General features: G+C 33.9%; 1 protein-coding gene across 1 annotated transcript in view; it reads right to left on the minus strand.

Annotated features, from left to right (window-relative positions):
* The window catches only part of LOC130448437 (lachesin), a 267,958-nt gene that overhangs the window by 90,899 nt on the left and 160,110 nt on the right, over nucleotides 1–16,949 (minus strand). The window contains exon 3 of the mRNA XM_056785822.1: nucleotides 15,049–15,256. Within this exon, the coding sequence (XP_056641800.1) occupies nucleotides 15,049–15,256 (208 nt within the window). The remainder of the gene's footprint in view (nucleotides 1–15,048; nucleotides 15,257–16,949) is intronic.

Below are 16,949 nucleotides of genomic sequence, written 5' to 3' on the forward strand. Positions count from 1 at the left end.
AACTGAGTCCTCCAAGACCAAAATGAGTTTTTTGATAACAAGAGAAAAACCAAAACTAACCTGGTCTTGGTCTTTCCTTCTCTCTTCAATAGTTTACCTTCGTTCATCGGACTATAATTCTTCATTACATTCAAACACTACTGTCTTTGAGAAAGTTCATCCTTTAAGATTGTACTAACAAAGCTGCTGTCTCACTGGGAGAGCAAGACCAAGACCAAACTGAGTCCTCCAAGACCAAAATGAGTTTTTTGATAACAAGAGGAAAACCAAAATTAACCTGGTCTTGGTCTTTCCTTCTCTCTTCAATAGTTTACCTTCGTTCATCGGACTATAATTCTTCATTACATTCAAACATTATTGTCTTTGAGAAAGTTCATCCTTTAAGATTGTACTAACAAAGCTGCTGTCTCACTGGAAGAGCAAGACTAAGACCAAACTGAGTCCTCCAAGACCAAAATGAGTTTTTTGATAACAAGAGGAAAACCAAAACTAACCTGGTCTTGGTCTTTCCTTCTCTCTTCACTAGTTTACCACCGTTCACCGGACTATAATTCTTCATTACATTCAAACATTATTGTCTTTGAGAAAGTTCATCCTTTAAGATTGTACTAACAAAGCTGCTGTCTCACTGGAAGAGCAAGACTAAGACCAAACTGAGTACTCCAAGACCAAAATGAGTTTTTTGATAACAAGAGAAAAACCAAAACTAACCTGGTCTTGGTCTTTCCTTCTCTCTTCACTAGTTTACCACCGTTCACCGGACTATAATTCTTCATTACATTCAAACATTATTGTCTTTGAAAAAGTTCATCCTTTAAGATTGTACTAACAAAGCTGCTGTCTCACTGGAAGAGCAAGACTAAGACCAAACTGAGTCCTCCAACAACAAAATGAGTTTTTTGATAACAAGAGGAAAACCAAAATTAACCTGGTCTTGGTCTTTCCTTCTCTCTTCAATAGTTTACCTTCGTTCATCGGACTATAATTCTTCATTACATTCAAACACTACTGTCTTTGAGAAAGTTCATCCTTTAAGATTGTACTAACAAAGCTGCTGTCTCACTGGGAGAGCAAGACCAAGACCAAACTGAGTCCTCCAAGACCAAAATGAGTTTTTAGATAACAAGAGGAAAACCAAAATTAACCTGGTCTTGGTCTTTCCTTCTCTCTTCAATAGTTTACCTTCGTTCATCGGACTATAATTCTTCATTACATTCAAACACTACTGTCTTTGAGAAAGTTCATCCTTTAAGATTGTACTAACAAAGCTGCTGTCTCACTGGGAGAGCAAGACTAAGACCAAACTGAGTCCTCCAAGAACAAAATGAGTTTTTTGATAACAAGAGGAAAACCAAAACTAACCTGGTCTTGGTCTTTCCTTCTCTCTTCACTAGTTTACCACCGTTCACCGGACTATAATTCTTCATTACATTCAAACATTATTGTCTTTGAGAAAGTTCATCCTTTAAGATTGTACTAACAAAGCTGCTGTCTCACTGGAAGAGCAAGACTAAGACCAAACTGAGTCCTCCAAGACCAAAATGAGTTTTTTGATAACAAGAGAAAAACCAAAACTAACCTGGTCTTGGTCTTTCCTTCTCTCTTCAATAGTTTACCTTCGTTCATCGGACTATAATTCTTCATTACATTCAAACACTACTGTCTTTGAGAAAGTTCATCCTTTAAGATTGTACTAACAAAGCTGCTGTCTCACTGGAAGAGCAAGACTAAGACCAAACTGAGTCCTCCAAGACCAAAATGAGTTTTTTGATAACAAGAGGAAAACCAAAACTAACCTGGTCTTGGTCTTTCCTTCTCTCTTCAATAGTTTACCTTCGTTCATCGGACTATAATTCTTCATTACATTCAAACACTACTGTCTTTGAGAAAGTTCATCCTTTAAGATTGTACTAACAAAGCTGCTGTCTCACTGGGAGAGCAAGACCAAGACCAAACTGAGTCCTCCAAGACCAAAATGAGTTTTTTGATAACAAGAGGAAAACCAAAATTAACCTGGTCTTGGTCTTTCCTTCTCTCTTCAATAGTTTACCTTCGTTCATCGGACTATAATTCTTCATTACATTCAAACACTACTGTCTTTGAGAAAGTTCATCCTTTAAGATTGTACTAACAAAGCTGCTGTCTCACTGGGAGAGCAAGACCAAGACCAAACTGAGTCCTCCAAGACCAAAATGAGTTTTTTGATAACAAGAGGAAAACCAAAACTAACCTGGTCTTGGTCTTTCCTTCTCTCTTCACTAGTTTACCACCGTTCACCGGACTATAATTCTTCATTACATTCAAACATTATTGTCTTTGAAAAAGTTCATCCTTTAAGATTGTACTAACAAAACTGCTGTCTCACTGGAAGAGCAAGACTAAGACCAAACTGAGTCCTCCAAGAACAAAATGAGTTTTTTGATAACAAGAGGAAAACCAAAACTAACCTGGTCTTGGTCTTTCCTTCTCTCTTCACTAGTTTACCACCGTTCACCGGACTATAATTCTTCATTACATTCAAACATTATTGTCTTTGAGAAAGTTCATCCTTTAAGATTGTACTAACAAAGCTGCTGTCTCACTGGAAGAGCAAGACTAAGACCAAACTGAGTCCTCCAAGACCAAAATGAGTTTTTTGATAACAAGAGAAAAACCAAAACTAACCTGGTCTTGGTCTTTCCTTCTCTCTTCACTAGTTTACCACCGTTCACCGGACTATAATTCTTCATTACATTCAAACATTATTGTCTTTGAAAAAGTTCATCCTTTAAGATTGTACTAACAAAGCTGCTGTCTCACTGGAAGAGCAAGACTAAGACCAAACTGAGTCCTCCAACAACAAAATGAGTTTTTTGATAACAAGAGGAAAACCAAAATTAACCTGGTCTTGGTCTTTCCTTCTCTCTTCAATAGTTTACCTTCGTTCATCGGACTATAATTCTTCATTACATTCAAACACTACTGTCTTTGAGAAAGTTCATCCTTTAAGATTGTACTAACAAAGCTGCTGTCTCACTGGGAGAGCAAGACCAAGACCAAACTGAGTCCTCCAAGACCAAAATGAGTTTTTAGATAACAAGAGGAAAACCAAAATTAACCTGGTCTTGGTCTTTCCTTCTCTCTTCAATAGTTTACCTTCGTTCATCGGACTATAATTCTTCATTACATTCAAACACTACTGTCTTTGAGAAAGTTCATCCTTTAAGATTGTACTAACAAAGCTGCTGTCTCACTGGGAGAGCAAGACCAAGACCAAACTGAGTCCTCCAAGACCAAAATGAGTTTTTAGATAACAAGAGGAAAACCAGAACTAACCTGGTCTTGGTCTTGCCTTCACTCATCACTAGTTTACCTTCGTTCATCGGACTATAATTCTTCATTACATTCAAACATTATTGTCTTTGAGAAAGTTCATCCTTTAAGATTGTACTAACAAAGCTGCTGTCTCACTGGGAGAGCAAGACCAAGACCAAATTGGGTCCTCCAAGACCAAAATGAGTTTTTAGATAACAAGAGGAAAACCAGAACTAACTTGGTCTTGATCTTGCCTTCACTCATCACTAGCTGTAGGTTTTTAGTCTTTAATTTATTTAGTCGTTTCATTTTCAACAGTACTTTTAGAACAACAGGATTCTTCTCTAGCTTTGGACTTAAACAAACGAGAAGTGATCCTTTATTATGAAAGGTGAAATTGAAGGATCAGGAGTAGATTTGCATCATGATATTTTGTCAAATACATGCGTACCCAGAATACTAGTAGTTCATCTACTTTCACTTGGAGGACAATATAAACCATCAAAGAGTTTAGACTGTAAACCTGAAACTAAAACTACAGAGTAGATTAGTACTGAAGAGTTTAGATATAAAGATTATCATACAAGTTGAACGACAGTATGTATAACTAACGGCTCGGACTTCATAAGGGAAGATTCCTAGGGGTAGAATGCGCCCCTTTACGCTTACTTACTAGTCCTCCACCCAGATCGCATCTATTATTGTGAGAGATTAAGTAGAAAGAATGTTGCCATTTGTATATTTACACAAATATGAATTCATAGCTATCTCGAAGATTTATAAATTGTCGTACTACACTGTACGAAATTTATATTGTTATAAGTACATCATAAGTAGATATTCTCAACCCCGTTATGCTCCATCCCTCTATTCTCTTGATATATTATTTCGATGCATCTTTCTCCTCGCCCACGAGAAACATCAACAACATCGATATGTTCCCGGTTTCGATAGGTGGCGTATTTGTGCTCGTTTTGTTCCGAGGGAAGCTCATGAGAGAATGATGAACAACCCCGCGAAGTTACATAGTATTATTTACATATAACAAAGCCTACAATAGTTTCTCTACAATTTATTAGAAAGGGCGCAGAATTTATAAAGAGATCCGTGCATGTTTTGATCAACTTTATGAATTGATGGGGTTGTAATTTTGTTTAATATTATTAGCTTTTAAATAGTTAGGGAAATAAGTTTTCTATAAATTCCTATAAATTCCTGATTGATTAAATGGAATAGCAAACTAGATAGGGGAGGATTTGAACGGTTGTTTTGTGGGATTACAAGCGATTTTGAAGAAATTTGAGGTTATGTATATAAATATTATATGTGGGTATTAGGATGAACACAGTAGAACATTTGAGTGGCGTATTCAAACCTATTTCACTATAATGTTCTTGGAATAATTCTTGCTATGGAGTGTTTCAGTCAGTTTTTAACTATTTCACCACAATCTTCTTAGATCTATTCTTCCCTCGGAGTGTTTCACTCTGTTTTTGATTATTTCAGTAAAATCTTCTTGGATCTTTTCTTCTTATGAAGTTTTTCAGCCAGTGTTCCAGCCTGTTTTCAGCTATTTCACTACGATCTTCTGCAATCTATGTTCTTGGATCAGTTCTTGCTATGAAGTTTTTCAGATAGTTTCTAACTATTTCAATTCGAGATTCTTAGATCAATTCTTGCTATGGAGTGTTTCAACTTGTTTGTTTTCAACTATTTTACTACAATCCTCTCAAATTTCTTTTTCCTATAAAATGTTTCAGCCTGTCTTTCACTATTTCACTAATATCTTCTTAGATTTCTCCTTCCTATGAAGTGTTTCAGCCAGTGTTTCAGCCTATTTTTAACTCACTACAATGAGTTTTTCACCCTATTTTTCAACTATTTCAATTTGATTTTCTTTGATCAATTTTTGCTATGGAGTGTTTCAGCCTGTATTCAACTATTTCACTAAAATATTTTTAGATTTCTTTTTCCTATGGAGTGTTTTAGCCTGTTTTTAACTATTTCATTGAAACCTTCTTAGATGTCTCATTTTTATGAGGTGTTTCAGCCTGTTTTTAAATATTTCAGTACAATATTTATAGATTTATTCCTACTACGGAGTATTTCAGCCAGTTTTCAACTATTTCACTTTAATTTTCTTGGATCTATTCTTCTTATTGAGTGTTTTAGCCTCTTTTCAACTATTTCAGTACAATCTTTCTAGATCTATTCCTCCTATGAAGTGTTTCAGCCTGTTTTCAACTATTTCACTGAAATCTTCTGAGATTTCTTTTTCCTATGAAGTGTTTCAGCCTGTTTTTAACTATTTCACTGAAATATTCTTAGATGTCTTATTTTTATGAGGTGTTTCAGCCTGTTTTTAACTATTTTAGTACAATCTCTCTAAGTCTATTTCTCCTATGGAGTGTTTTAACCAGTTTTCAACTATTTTACTACAATTTTCTTGGATCTATCCTTCCTATGGAGTGTTTCAGCCTTTTTTTAACTATTTCATTAAAATCTTCTCAGATTTCTTTTTCCTATGGAGTTTTTTAGCCTATTTTTAACTATTTCACTGAAATCTTCTTAGATGTCTTATTTTTATGAGGTGTTTCATCCTGTTTTCAACTATTTCAGTACAACCTTTCTAGATTTAGTCCAACTACGGAGTGTTTCAGCCTAATTTTAACTATTTCGCTACAATTTTCTTAGATCTATTCTTCCGATGGAGTGTTTCAGCCTGTTTTCAACTATTTCACTGACATCTCCTCAGATTTCTATTTCGTATGAAGTGTTTCAGCCTGTTTTTAACTATTGCAGTACAATCTATTTGAATCTGTTCCTTCTATGGAGTGTTTCAGACAGTTTGCAACTATTTTAATTCGATCTTCATAGATCAGTTCTTGCTATGGGGTGTTTCAGCCTGTTTTCAACTATTTCACTACAGATCTATTCTTCCTATGGAGTGTTTCAGCCTGTGTTTAACTGTTGAAGCTCATTTATCATCAATTATTACCACTATCCCATCGTCTTTGAATTGTTTGCAGATCAGGCTGCTCTGTCCAATTTTCTTTTGCCTTTATTATATTATTTTTTTATCGAAATTTAAAGTATGAACACACAATTTTATGAAAACAGAATGACTCAATGAGTGCTGAAGAAAATGAATTTGTTACAACAGGATTCAATACGAAATGTTAATTAATCGAAATGAGCGAATACAAACTATACAAAAATGAGTTATTTTATGTTTCGATATGACATTTCCCAATTCTTGTTTATATTTCAACTAGCTCCTGTACTAAGAGACTCTCTATTCTCTAGAAAATATAAACCACATCACGGAAACGTAATGTACCGCTCGTATAAAGAGTTTTTGCATCGCGTAAAAGGTCTGAAATATGGGACTGTTTTGTTCTTGTTGAAAAATGCACAAAGGTTTCCGAAGATATCTAACCCGGGAAAGAATACCTATGGCAATTTGTAATTTCCTCTTCTCCGCAGTAGGGGAACCACCGAGAAAAAGGAAATAAAAAGTACGCGTGCTTTTTATCACATAAACTCAATGGAGGAACGGAATTAACAACTTCATTGTTCGAACAAACTGTTAATGATTGATAATGAAAAGTTTTTATTTCGTTTAAAAACATTTTTGTTTTTGTATTGGCATCTATTAAAATCGTGAAAATTGACGAAGAATTAAGATGCATTCAGGGAGAAAAAGATGCTGAATGCATTGAAATAGAAAAAACCGGGTGGTTATGTGTAAAAGATTGAAGAAATTTGATTTTTATGAAGTTATGAATACTTTTTATATACACCCTGTATAAAATGAAAAATTTCTCAACATAGATTTAAATACGTCTAATTTTGCTAAAAGCAACCGAATTAAAACCATTTTCATATCTTTAAGGGTGTCCTCGTAAAAAAATAATTTACAAGGGTTTGCAACAGTCAAATTTTCCACAAAAAAATTAATAAATAAAAAATATGATAATATAATAAAATAATATAATAAAAAGTATGTATTTTTCGATAAAAGTTTTTAGAAAAAAGTATACTAAAATTCTACGTAGATTTAACAAATGTATTATTATACAGGGTGTTCTATTTAAAATAACAAAGTTACAGTCAGTTACAGCTGGTAGAACCAGCCAAGGTCGAAAATATTTTAGTTAAAAAGTTCGTATACGAAAACTTAAACGTAGAAATTTTCATGATTTTCACTATTTTCCCATTTACAAACAGTTTTAACTCGTCGCGGGACACCCAGGAGATGGTGGAATGGAAATGTAAAAAAGAAATATATTCAAAATGTCCCATTAGCAAAAAGGATGTTCGTGATTCTAAAAATTATTACAAAATCATTTGAAATTGGTGAAATATAATAAAATAATCCAGTAAAATCATAGGGATGATTCTCAAATTCAATTCGTTTCATCCACCGTCTTGTTAATTGGATTTTAATTAAACAAATGTAGTCATTAACAAAACCACCCTCGTGAGTGTTTCTAAATATCATTTTAATTAATGGCCGAATTCGGTCATCAGAATATAATTATCCATTACGGTTAGATAAGGAAAATATTTTTTCTTTACACAAACATACAATAATCCGTTGTTATCAAAATCGGAACCAGATTCACGTTCTGTTAGTTATTAATTGCCGAACTAAACGGATTTGTTCCCAGCTCCCTATTTCCGTTCGGTTCTTTCACTTTCCGAAATATTACATAAGTTATATCTTCATTGTCTGTTTTGCCAGTTGTTCAAGCTGTAGATTGAATAATTAGCCTTTATCCGAATGGAAAGTTTATAAGGGTCGGGGTACGTTCTCCCTAGGAAACTTATTTATTTTTTATGATCTTTACGTTTAGTTAAGTCACGTCAAGCGGAATCCAACTTTATAAATGTTTAAAAAGATTTCTTTCCCCTTGGTTATGATGGATTACGTCTACCGGTATGGCATTGAATCGGAAAGGATTTGGGAAAGATGGAACTTGAAAATCAGTCATAAGATATGAGAAAATTAATATGTAATTAATTTTAGACCTTTGATATATAAATGCATCTAAATGATCTTGATTTTAGGTCTCTCTGTTTCAAAATTTGCTTTTCTTTGATAATTTTTCGAAAGAAAGATAAAAATGGACTTTTCGACTATTCTTTATCAAAATTTTTATATTTTTCTAAGTAAATGTTTTGATAAAAAAAGTCGAAACGTCAATTTTTATCTTTATTTCAAAAAATTATCAAAGAAAAGCAAATTTTGAAACAGAAGAGACCTAAAATCAAGAGTATTTAGTAAGTTAAATACAAACATTTTTATAGAATTAGTTAATAAAACTAAATTAATTACCAAACAGACATAGAGCTATAAATAGAATAGAGAATAGAGAAGGGTAAAAAAAACGAGTAGGTAGAAGAGATAAATAAATATAACACATAACTCAATAAACTGTGTGACTACCAAAGAAAAACACATTTTTTCTGCCAAAAATCGATTTTATTCATCAATATAATCTCCTTCAAGAGCAATACAATCATCCAACGTTTTTCTAACGTCTCGAAGCCGTGCTTGTAGAAGGATTTGTCTTTTGGCTCAAAATAGACTTCAGTTTCAGTAATCCTTCTTAATTTGAGTTAAATTTCTTACCGGCGAGCATTTTTTATAAGATCAGTAGTCATTAGGGACCAGATCTGGACAATACGGTGGATGAGGAAGCAGTTCGAAGTGTACTTCGTTCAATTTATTCATCGTTGCCATAGATTTGTGAATCGGTGTATTATCTTGGTGAAACAGTGGTTTTTTCTTCCACATATGAGGCCTTTTTGTTTAATTTTTGCAATTCAAATGATTCAACAGCTCTATTGGGCATTCTCTTCTGATTATCTCTTCATTTGGAGATTTTCGATGTATAATACTGAAGCCATAAACTTCATAGATAAATGCTGCGCCTTTGGACACTTCCGACGTGGTTCACAGGCTGCAGTCCATTCAGATGATGATCGTTCTGATTCCAGAGTGAAGTGTTGGATCCATTTATCATCTATTATCACATATCGTCGCAAAAACTGATTTATTACATGGCCAAATACTGTTCCGAATCATCAACTTTGTTGTTTTTGATCGACTGTGAGTAAACGTGGCACACACTTCCAAAAAAGCTTTCTCATGGTCAAATGTTTATGCGGAATCGCAAACTCACCGCCTCAGCTATTTTACACAATTTCTATCTACGATTAGATACGTAGATTTGAGTAACCACCTCAATTGGACGATTAGAATGATAACCATGATCGGAGTCATTACGACCAGGTTCAAATTGAGGCATCTGTTGATAGATGTCTCTTCTCAACTTGTACTAGGCTCCAGTGGGACGATAACTACACACTCGAAAAGCTCACAACTAACTAATGACGGTGAATTAAAAAACCTACTGGAAGTATCTACCTGATGATCAGAGAAAAATTATTTCAAACTTTTTAATCACGTTCATTAAGGAATGTGTTGTCTAATGATGTTTAGCTATACTTTTAGATGATTCACTGATTCTGGAAATTAAATATTGTGATGTTGGTTTCGGGACATATTCGAGGGAGTTTTTGGCCTCGACCTGCATTATCAGCACTTTAATATGCAAGTGAAAAAACACGGCGTCATAAATAAGATACCGAGGTGTCTTTCTGAAAGCGAGTAATTATTATATGTACGAATTCACAAGCCCTATCGATCTTGTTCAACGACACCGATGTACAAATTTGTAGACATGAAATATGGAAGGAATATTTAATGTCAAGGGATTCCCGGCGAAAGGATATAATATGTTTACAGAAATTATTAGCATTCGAAAACAGTTGAACGCTCAAATTAATTTCATCGTTTACAGTCGCACAAATGGAGTTAAATATTACTGTAGCGAAAAGCTGAAGCGCTTCAATCGAGATAAATGGATACAATGTTTTAATGAGCAATGAAGCTGTCATGAGACAATAGTATAGATCCAACAAATCTGTGTGTTTACTCAAATACCAGGAGACAATAGAGAAAGAAACAATATGTTAATACTCACATTGTTAGTGAGTTGAATAAAACGTGTCTATATATAATCTTCTAACCTAATTTTTGTTTACCGAAATTATAGGTTATAAAATATACGATTCATATGAAGTAATAATGATAACCGTTAGAATAAAGATAAAATATCCTTAGTATTGCGTTTTTTTTTAATACAATATTATTAAATTCACCGTTATGTCTAACTACTACTTTTAAGAATCCATTTTGTAGTACTTTGAACGATTGGATTCAATTCAAGCTTTGCCCACATGTCAAATCCTGATTAGATTCGTCAGAATTCATGAATTTATTTTTGTTTCTTTAGGACTAGTAAGCGCGCAGACCCAAACTCATGAAATCGATCAAACCATCAATAAATTTGTTTGTATCAAAGATAACATCCAAAAAAAATTCTATGGAACCACAACAAAGAAGGAAAGATCACGAAAAACACCAAAAAGGTGATTACTACGATATTTTGGGACTGAAACTGTATTCTTTTGATTGACTTTAAGGAATCACATACAAGGATTCTCACTCAAGTTTTGAGATGTGACATATGTCAAATCTGACATTGTCATCATGAAGTTTGACATTTTTATCGATGAACGTACCCACAACGTGTTGTCAAATAAATGGCATTGGAGATCATTTTGGTTGGATTAAACCGAATTCAATTCGCTACAAGATGGAAAATGGATGCGGTGCGTGAACTGATATCGCAAGATCGTCGTGTGACATATTCTGAGATTGAGGCTTACTTGAGCATTAATTCTACTCTCATACATAGAATATTGCTTGAGCATTTGGCTGTCATAAGATTTTTTCGCGTTGGATACCGCGTAATTTGACTCTCATACATCAGTTTTAACAAAAACCATTTTGGACAGTCAAAACATCGAATTGATGAGTCACCCGCCGTACAATCCTTGTTTGGCACTCAATGATTCTTCCTTATTTCCGCAGATAAAAAATTAATTGCGAGTTCTACACCTGAAAAAACGGTTGAAGCGTTCCAATCACTTTTATGGTATCTAACCAATTATAAATATTTGTTTCTATTTGTTTTTTCCAAAATTAAAATAGCATTATCTACTATAGTAGTAGTTTTGTCAAAAAATTATCGAAAAAAGGCGTGGAGGTAGGCGCTTGCTTCATAGCAATGCTTCAGTCCATACTGCTTCACTTTCCAAGGCTCTGTACACGAATGTGACTTCACAGAGATTGTGCACCCACCATATAGGCTTGATCTTGTTCCTTCTGACTATTTTTTGTCCGTAAAGCTCAAGGTCAAGTTAAAGGGTAAGGTATATAACAGCGACAATGAAATGAAACTTTGATACTAAAGATACATCATATTTTCCAGTATAGAAGCTTTAATCAGACGATCTGAACATTTTTTCAAAATAAAAAGAGAATATATTGGAAAATAATCGCCACTCGTGACTTTTTTTTGTATGCTAGGCTAAGAACTCATTGAGCACATTGAAATAGAAAGAAATGGAGCAGCTCATGGACTAGCACAGAAAGCAGCTTGAATTTCTCTCTGAGGAGCAGAAATATTTCGTGTAGACATGAGAAAAGAGAAAAGAACGAACAAAGAAACCGCAACTAAAGATTTAACCAGCTGTTTGCTACTAGTTCAAACCAGTTCGAATAGAAAGACAAGAATAAGAAATATATAGATCTCAAATATAAAACACTTAACAAGATTACGAAAAACTCAAGATGCTGATGTTGATAGGACATAATCTTACTTTAATAACAATAAAAAATGTAGAAGGCAGATAATAATAATAATATGAGACAGTTAGATAACCATCAAAGCACATTGAGGTACAAAGAAATGGAACAGTTATTAGATTAGCAGGGAAAGAAGCTTGAACGTCTGTCTGAGGACTAGAACTCTTTTGTGAAATAAAAACAGATACAAGACAGGACTAAGAAAATTCTACAAGGAATCAATCAAGGACAAAATCCTTATTTCTCAAATTTATAATAATTTTCTGTTGATTTGAGTGTACTTTATGTGAAAGGGTTATTTTAGCTCCAGTGTCAATGTTTGTATATTAATTATCGCGCGGAAATGTGCTTCCAGTAAATAATTATGAATTTTTTATTAAAAATGCAATAATACATTAAAAAGAAACAATTTTTTCTGATCATATAGTCCAGTTGAATCTACGAAATATCTTTACAAACAAAAATAACGATTTTTCTTGTGATTTAATAATAAAATCCCTCTGAAATATTTTTTATTTGGAATTCTGCACCTCGAGAAATTATTCCCAGATTTCGAGATTTGTATCGACCGTAAAAAAGTCAGTTAGATATGAAAATACGGAATCCTTACAAAAGAAAACCTTTTCCCGTTCATGTAAAGAGCTACAGAGAAATTTCGGCCCCATAATTTCTTTTCAACCTGGAAGCGGTACTTGGATTTTACGAAGTTTAGAAAAAGTGATAAAATGTATTATTTTCTATGTCAAATGATAATAGAAGAATTTTACGAGTTTTTGAATAAACACATTTGAAATCTAGACGATAAACAGAAAATATAGTTTATATCACATCAAACCGAAATGTTGGAAACAATTTTTTTGAAAAATGAGTCATTAGACTGAGGATACCGTTGAAAAGGTCACTGAAGAAGGATGGAGTTTACAGCTGCTCGAGACTACGACATTCATGGGACGATATTAGAAAAACTGGAGGCCCCGTTTCACAAACGAAGAAAGAGTATTTATTTCTATATTAAATTTAGGATGGTGAGACAAAAATTATTTGGAGAACCAAGATCGCAACACGGAGTTTACTAGAGAAAAAGTGGATCTAGTATTTGCTTCAACACAACGATGTAGATATGAAGAATGTCGCTGCAAATATTGAACGTTCTATTTCCAGACAAACCACCGAACGGAATATTTTTAATTATGAAAAAAGAAATGTTCAAGATGATCCATGAAATAAAAAAATTATAATTAACACGTGGAATTAAATATCCGGAGAGAATCTGCAATTTTACAAAAAGTGCTACATCCATTATAATGTCTGGCTCCATTTTAGTATTTTCCAAATAAACTGGAGATAATTTTGAAATTTGTCCTTGTCACCATTTGATTTTTATACAGCAAATATATTAGGTTAAGATTTTTACATACCAAACAATAATTTTAATAATCAATTTAGCCCTAAACTACGATATAGGTTATTATTGATGGCAGTTTTCCTGAAAATATGTTTATTCCTTCAATACTTTATTGTTGGTTTCAAATTATTGTGGAAATAACCTTCAAATAGAACGATTTTCGTTTTACTACAATTTCATCTGTATCGTATATAAATATCTCAGCCGTTATTCGTTACAACTTGTTATTTATGTTGTTTTCGATGACTATTACATCACTCAAGTTATAACAGGGAATTTCCAGTAAGTACGTAGCTAAATTCAATGAAAGGGAATTAGATAAATAGTGCTTGGTGTGGATAAATTGAGAGAGATCATGAAATACGTAGAAAACTGAATACAAGTTGATTAGACTAGATGAGCTGGGGTGTAAAGACCGTGAATTAAGTACTGAACTGTTTACCAGTCGGATAGCAAGAACTTTGCATAGTGATCTATCCAATTTGAGGATTACTAGCTTTAATAAGTTTGAATATAAGAAACGTAACATGAAAGGAGATTTCGGGAGTTTCTCCAATATTCCTCAGATGATAATTCATAATGTCCAATGTTTTAGTTCATCTAAGTTTAACAGAAGGATCTTTTACAACCAGTTGATAGAAAAAGAGAGAAATTTCTACGGTTGTTTCAGACCTAAAGTTTTCCACGCTTTATAACCATGATTTAATGGAAACCTACGAATGATTGTGGTCCTATTGAAGGAGTTGTCCTCTTCACCAAGACTCGGTGTAGCTAGGTACACAACGATTTTTTGGCTCCTAGTGGAAGTTCAAAGATTGGGCGCATTCCTTTTGGGTCCATTTTATAAAAATCAAGTGCTTAGGGGGATGCTTTTTGTTATATGATAGTATAAATATTATTTTATTACCATAGTTCCCTGAGGTGTCCAAACATTTTGAGGGAATCCCATGCTACCAAGGGAAGGAATTGATATAGTTATTGTTGTTAATTAATTCTTAACACTTTTTCATGCTTATTTTTGTCACTATTCCAAAATATTGATTTTAGGGAATGCCAAATTAATCAGTAATCATTCAATCACAGTTTTAGAAATTTCTCACTCGTTAATCTTGCTGGTTGAAGGCGTCCGGAGCTATCGTCGTCTTCTAATCTTCTCGCAATAGATTTCACAATTCAGAAATACCTGATGTAGCCATGAAAGACTCCTTAATCATGTCGTTTGTTTCTTTGTCCATTGTATCGATAAATTTAATCAAGTATAACTGCTTCAATGAACGCTACAAGATTTTTGTATCGAGGTTCGTTCCCCCATAAAAAAACAGTTCTACTACTTTCTGAAGATACCTTGTATGTGATCTTCGTTGTAATTTATAATTCAAGCACCACCAATGATGAAAACAGGAAACGATAATTACATAAATAGCTAAAACTATTGTCCTTTTTGATAATTCCTAGCACAAATTACCAACAAAGTTTTAGCTACGTTTCAAGTTATATCTATATTGTCTTTAATCTTATTAACGCCACGAAAACTGCCGTAAATTTTCCAAAACTGATAACTTACCAAACACGTCGAGACATCCCTTCTGCGATTTGAGTATCTGAGTGTTTATCTGACAGAGATAACAGCCTCTATCTGATTCCTTGACGGGCCTTATGCGCAGTTTCCACGTTTCCGCATCATCGTGAGTTACACTAACGCGGTTGTTATGAGTTACGACTCTTGTATGAAGGCTGAGAATAGTCTGATCTTCGGCCCTCACCCAGGCGACCTGGAACAAACGAAGATAAATGGGGTATTAGTGATATAGAACGTTGATAAATCCCAGCGAATTAGACATCTTTTAAATCATTCCGTACTAAACAGAGTTAGTGACGAATTTGACATTCTTAGATGGATAAATGTTGTTCATTATACAGGGTGATCTCTAAGATAGATCGTAAAGCTGAAATATATTTGGGGTACTGGATGATCGTCGACTAAAATTGCGCAAATTGGGACATGAGAAAGCTGCGCGCAAGATGGGTGCCGCGTTTGCTCATAATGGAACAAAAAGGGCATCGTGAAGATGTTTCCATCGAGTTTTTAGCTATGTTTCACTGAATTTTTGGGTCATTTTATTACAATGGATAAAACGTGGGTCCATCACTTTCAATTCTTACACTGTTCTTCTTTAAAAATGCCTTTGAAGCAAAAGCTCCGTCCAGCAATAGTTTCACGGAATAAAGAATCTTCGGTTCACGCAGAGTTCAGAAGAGAAGTATTTTGAGAACTCCTCTTCAGGTATGATTTCGTTCAGAAAGACAAGCTGCGCTGCAGGAAGCTAAAAGAGCGATAGAAACGCCAGAAGAATTCATAATGCAGAAATGAAGACCACGATCCGTCATGCGTAAGGATTAATCTAGATTTCAAAATGATCCTTCAATTTAATATCATAATCATGATTTGATGAAAGATGAAAGATGAAACTGTTGGAATGTGCTGTTCTAGTGGCACCATTACTCGGTGAACTAGAAGAGCTTTTAAAAACTTTATGTTAAGTTTTACAGATGAGTCAAAGTTATTTTTGAGCAAAATAAGAAAGTATAACTCTTGCTTTCAATCATATTTATTGGGGGATTGAGCGAGGCCGCGGGTGAAAGCTAGCTCTGCTTCAATCACCCAAAAGTAATGCCCACGATGTTGTATCCACATTAGAATGAATAAAAAATGTAACAGTGTAGATTATGTTGATTCAAATTGTTGATCTAAACTCGTTAAATAAGCATTTTCTGCTTAAAAATCATTTTATTCATGTTGATATATACATATATCATTCGCTTTTGCTTTTATCATTTTCTACTTCACTAATTTCTTCTGCTAAAATCTCAGGAAGTAATTGCTTGTTTTTTATTTAAGTGTGTTGAGAAAGGTAATACAAAGTTAAACCGTTAATCTAACTAAAAACAATAAAAATGAAAAATGAAATTTTAAACATTGAAAAAGTGACAAACTCAGAATCGTTTGAGATGTGGAATTTCCAAACGTCTGTCGATTTTAAAGACAGTGCTTTATATGCAATAGTGAATAACGAAGACAAATTTGAAAGTTTAACTGAAGATTTGGATACAAAGAGACGCAATGACTCAAAAAATAATCATTCTTACGGTTGACACACCGCGGCAGAAATCTATCAAAAACTCAAGTACTTATTTCAAAAGGACAGTGAATATCAAAAATGCAGATTTTTAGAAGAATTGATCTGTCAATACTTCAAGGGAGTAAACTTCAAAATTTATCATATACGAGGGGGTACCCAAAAGTAACCGGAATAGCATTGCCATGGGTGGAGCTTTTGTAGTACTGATTTCTGTCGCCAATTCAGTGCCGCGCGGGCGGTTGACCTGCCACGTTTTGTTCGTCACTAGTGACCGTTTTTGCTAGTGTTTCAATGCTGATTCGTTTTTCTATGATGGCTAATTTAA

The sequence above is a fragment of the Diorhabda sublineata genome, chromosome 8, assembly GCF_026230105.1.
Source record: "Diorhabda sublineata isolate icDioSubl1.1 chromosome 8, icDioSubl1.1, whole genome shotgun sequence".
Lineage (NCBI taxonomy): Eukaryota > Metazoa > Arthropoda > Insecta > Coleoptera > Chrysomelidae > Diorhabda > Diorhabda sublineata.